Source organism: Carlito syrichta, unplaced genomic scaffold, assembly GCF_000164805.1.
Source record: "Carlito syrichta isolate Samal-C Ts95f unplaced genomic scaffold, Tarsius_syrichta-2.0.1 Scaffold79789, whole genome shotgun sequence".
NCBI lineage: Eukaryota > Metazoa > Chordata > Mammalia > Primates > Tarsiidae > Carlito > Carlito syrichta.
The window spans coordinates 62,367-67,533 of record NW_007023885.1 but is presented as its reverse complement, the minus strand read 5'-3'; the positions used below and the strand labels follow the sequence as shown (position 1 = coordinate 67,533).

General features: G+C 52.9%; 1 protein-coding gene across 1 annotated transcript in view; it reads right to left on the bottom strand.

Moving 5' to 3' along the window:
• The window catches only part of FCGBP (Fc fragment of IgG binding protein), a 41,956-nt gene that overhangs the window by 28,872 nt on the left and 7,917 nt on the right, over positions 1 to 5,167 (bottom strand). The window contains exon 5 of the mRNA XM_021710667.1: positions 2,076 to 2,646. Coding sequence (XP_021566342.1) covers positions 2,076 to 2,646 — 571 coding nt within the window. The remainder of the gene's footprint in view (positions 1 to 2,075; positions 2,647 to 5,167) is intronic.

Here is a 5,167-nt window from a genome sequence, read left to right as displayed (position 1 = left end):
TCAGGCCGGCGCAGCGGGGCCTGCCGGGGCGCCCGCCCCAAGCCCTGCTCGGTCCTCAGAGCTGGCCCTCAGCGAATAGCACTTCTCGGTGATCGGTCCCAGCCGCAAGGATGTAATTAACCCCCATCACCGCCCACCCCGTCCCATTCACTGGACAACCAGTAACGATCTTGTAAGTTTCGTATTTGAAATCCACCCGGAATCCGTCTCCTGGTCTTACCTGTCTTAGCAGCCTCCTTCTGGTCTCCCCTCCCACCCCATCCCCTCCTGCCCTGCCCCACTGTCTGTCCCTCACCTGCTGGAGGGGTCTGTGAACACCAGCGTCAGATCAGGTCCCTTCCCCTCTCACTAGGGTAAACACTAGACTCCTCCGTGGCCTACGAGGCCTTCTGTTCCTATCACCTCTCCGCCCTTATCTCCTCTCAGGCTCTCTCCCCTCACTCTGCCCCAACCCCAGCGGTCTCCTCCTCCTGGGTCCTCACATTCCCCAGGGCCTTTACACTGGCTGTGGGCGCTGCCTGCGTCGCCCTTTCCTCAGAAAGGCAGTGCAGCATGAGATAAAGAGGCAGGCAGTATTGCAGCTCAGATGTCCTGGGTTCAAATCCCAGCTCTCCCCTTCCTAGCTGTGTGATTGTGAGCAAATGGCTCCGATCTCCCTGTGACTCAGTTTGCCCATTAGTACAATGGGATACTACAGTGCAGACCTCACAGGGTTGTTGTGAGGATTTAATGAGTTGGTCTGTGGAGAGACTCCAGGTGAACATTATTGTCAGCATTTAGCTGACTCCATTGCCTGACCCTAGTCTTGGGTCCAATGTCACCTACTCACAAAGCCCTTCTCTTCCCGCCCTCTCCACGAGCTTCCCAGTCACTTTTATCACATGAATTTTTTTTTCCTTTGGTTGGCTGAAGATATTTCATGGTTCATCTGCCATCTGTCTCCCTCTCCCTCCCCAGAATGTAAGTTCTGTGGAGTGGGGACTTAGTCTGTCTCAGTCACTGCGGAAGTCCTAGCAGCATCCAGGACAGGGCCAGGCACAGGGCAGATGCTCAGGAAATACCACAGAGACGAGTGGGTGCATTAATGAACTCAATGGGTCCCCTTTTGTGCCAGGCATTGGGGAACTCAAGGGAGGGGCCCTGCTGGGCAGTGGGGACACAGTGTTGGCCAAGACAAATGGCCTCTGTGTCTCCTCCATAATCACTCTCCATGATCACTCTCCCCACCCTCCTGAGTCCCTGTCTCACTCAAACCCTGGGCCTGAACCCGGATGCCTCCTCCTGCCTCACATCTGTCCTTTCTTCCTCTCGAACATCCCTCTAGGATCCTCACAAGGGTGGGACCAGGTCTGTGCTTGTCCCCACTGTGTCTTCAACATCACCAGCATGGCACTGGGCCAGGTAGGGGTTCCAGGAATGCTTGTCGAAGGAATGAGTAAATGGCATGTGGATGGACATCTGGCTAAAGAGTCTGAACTTTACCCAGAGGGCAAGGGGGAGTCAGGGGAGAGTTCAAAGCAAAGGGAGAGACGTTGGCATTTCTGTGTTGGAATCCTGCAGGCGACCTCTCCTTCCAAGCCTTTGCTCCTGCTGTGCCCTAGGCCTGGAACTCGCTTCCTCCTCTTTTTCTTGGCTACCTCCAACTTCTCCTATGGGCTTGAAATTGGGCACACTTTTCTCTGGACAACCCTCCCCGCCAACCCACACCTTACTCCAAGTGGGCCAGGAACCTTCTCTGGTCTTCCATAGCTCCTTTGAACTTCCTCCATTCTGGCCCTGGCCCGTCTGCCTGTGCTTTCCCCATCCTGACCCCTCTACCTGGGCTTCCCGATCCTGGACCTGAGCCCCATGCCTGAGCCTCCCGATCCCAGTCCTAACCCCTCCAAACTGTCAATGAAAGTCAGCAATGTGTCTACTCCAACCTTCTTGGAGCTCATTGTGGCTGTCTTCTTGGTCATTGCTGGGTCCCTAGCTTTACCCAGCACTAGGCTGAACCACAATGTGTGCTCAGATATTGAGCAGCTGCAAGGGGTCCCCTGCCCCTCACCATGTCCCCCACCCAGGGCATCACTCACGGCAGTTGGCTTGCGACCTCCAATCCCCGACAGAGACGCCAAGCTCCAGACAGGCCTGGGCATAGGCGCTGAGGCCACGGCACAGGCTGAGCCGTTCCCCGCTGGTCACACACAGGTCATATACACACTCCTCCAGGAAGGGCCGCGGGTCCAGGGCCTCATGGCATTTAGCAAAGGGGCCTCCAGGCTGGGTCAGCATGCCACAGAGTTGGTCGCCCTCATAGTGCTGGGCCTGGCCTGGGGTGCAGGAAGGACAATTGTTCTGGCAGCCGTCCTCACACAGGTAGTCCCCATCGTCCAGCTTCCAGCTACTCGCGAACTCCATGGCGTCAGGAGCCAGCTCCCAGTCAGGCATGAGGAAGTCATCTGCGGGGTCACCGTTATAGTTGCCACACAGTCCGCACACCTCATTTTGGAAGCGCGTGGGCAGGCTCAGTGTCAGCTGGCAGTCCCAGTCATAGGTGACCACCAACCCGAAGTCCAAGTCCACCATGGCCCGAGTCCCGCTCTGGTACACGCGCAGGCGACCCTCGCTCAGCGAGGCCGGCAGGCGTGAGCGCTGGTTGTCGATCTGCAGGGGTGGGGATGGAGGGAGGAGGGGGTGGTCAGGCCCTCATGCAGTCTGGCCTCTAGCCCTCATCTCCTCCCACTTGCTCCCCTGCTCTGGCTGCACTGTCTCTCCTTCCTTCTGCTACTGCTACCATTACAGCCTTAGGACCTGGGCTCTTACAGTTCCCATTCCCTGCAGCTCCCATGGCATCCCCCAGATGTGCACATGGCTCACTCTTGGACCACTTATAAAATATTTGCTCAAATGTCATTGACTCACTGAAGCCATCCCTGATCATCCTATTTCATTCTATTCTATTTATTTATTTTTTTGAGTCAGGGTCTCACTGTGTTGCCCAAGCCAGAGTGCAGTGGCACGATCACAGCTCATTGCAGCCTGGACCTCCTGGGTTCAGGTGATCCTTCTGTCTCACCCTCCCTGGGACTACGGGTGTGCACCACCACACCTAATTTTTATATATATTTTGTAGAGTTGAGGTCTTGCTATGTTGTCCAGGCTGGTCTCGAACTCCTGGGCTCAAGCAATCCTCTCATCTCAGCCTCCCAAAGTGCTGGGATTATAGACATGAGCCACTGCACGTGGCCTGTTATGTTGCCTAGGCTGGTCTCAAACTCCTGGCCTATGTTAAATAGCAAGCTTCCCTTTTCTCTAGTTTTCTTCCTTGCTTCTCTTTTTTCCCCTATAGCTTTTAGCCTTCTAAAATACAACTCACAAAAATATGTCATGTTTATCAATCTGTCTTACTCCACCAGAACATCAGCTCCACAATGACAAGGATTTTGGTCTGCACTGATCACTGCTTTATTCCCAGTGCCTAGAACAGTGCCTGGTAGAATCACAGGTGCTCAATAAACGAAGTCAATGCTGGATTCAATACACATTCACTGGGCACTTACTCTGTGCCTGGTCCTGGGTTGCGCGACCCTGGGGATACAGTAGTGACCAAGACAGCCAGCCCCAGACCCTAACCTTATGGGGCTCCCAGTCCACTGGGAGAGGCAGACCCATCACCAGACAGTGACAGCTCAGATGGTCAGGGCTGAGATGTGAGAAGCCCACACAGAAGGGTCAGGAGGCTGTGGGAACCTAGGAGAAGGGCCAGACCCAACTTTACTGGTCGGAGAAGGTTTTTCAGGGGAAGGGGCAGCTGACCTGGGTCTTAAAGGACAAGTAAGAGATAGGCAGAAAAACTGGGAGGGGGAAGGGTATTCCTGTGCAAATGTCCCGAGTAGAGAGAGATCCTGCCCATCCATCTGGCTCAGTGTCATGGACTGAATGTTTGTGTTCCCTCAAAATCCATGTATTGAAATTCTTTTTTTTTTTTTTTGAGTTGGGGTCTTTTTCTGTCACCCAGGCTGGAGTGCAGTGACACAACCACAGCTCACCGCAGCCTTGACCTCCTGGACTCAGGTGATCCTTCCACTTCAGCCTCCCAAGTTGCTGGGACTACAGGCATGCACCACCATGTCTGGTTTATTTTTTGATTTTTTTTTGTAGAGAGGAGGTCTTGTTATATTGCCTAGGCTGGACTCAAACTTCTGGGCTCAAGCAATCCTCCCGCCTTGGGATTACAGGCATGAGCCACCACACCTGGCCTAATACAAAAATATTACAGTCTAGTTAATGACATGCATGTTGAAGTCTTTTGGGGGAAATGTACTGAGATCTGGAACTTTGAAGTGCATAAAAAGTAAAAAGGCCTGTTGGATGGACAGAGGGACGAAAAGATGAATACATGTGTGGTAAATCACAAACTACAATGTGTAGAGTCTAGGTGTTCACTGTACAGCAATTTCAACTTCTGATGTTTTAACATTTTCATAACGACATGGTGAAAAATAAGGAAATGACTGCTCCAGGCTGTTATTCATACGGGCTGAAGAGCAATGCACTTACCAGAGGCAGGACAGCCCAGGGACTCAGGAGCCAGCCTGCCTATGTCCCCAACTCCACCTCTTACAAGCTCTGAGAGCTTGGAAGTCACTCGCCTCACTCTGCCTCAGTTTCCTCACCTGAACATGTTTATAATAACAGGGCTACCCTGCAGGGTCGCTGTGAGCATTAAATGCGTGAATACAAGGACAGTGCTAAAGAAACAGATCTGGCACATTGTAGGTGCTCCCTAAACTTAGTGATCTGGTCACTTAAATCCCCCATTGTTGGACATTTAGACAGTTTCTAATCTCCTCCTCCTCTTCCTCCTTCTTTTTTTGTAGCAATGAGGTCTGGCTTTGTCATTCAGGCTGGAGTGCAGTAACATGATCATGCAGCCTCGACCTCCTGGGCTCAGGCAATCCTCCTGCCTCAGCCTCCTGAGAAGCAGGGACTACAGGTGCGTGCTACCACGCCCAGCTGATGTTTTAATTTTTTGTAGAGATGAGATCTCACTGTGTTGCCCAAACTGGTCTTGAACTCTAGGCCTCAGGCCATCCTCCCACCTCAGCCTCCCGAAGGGCTAGGATTACAGGTATGAGCCACCATATCCTCCTGCTCTTCTTTTTCTCTCTTCCTCTTCCTCTTC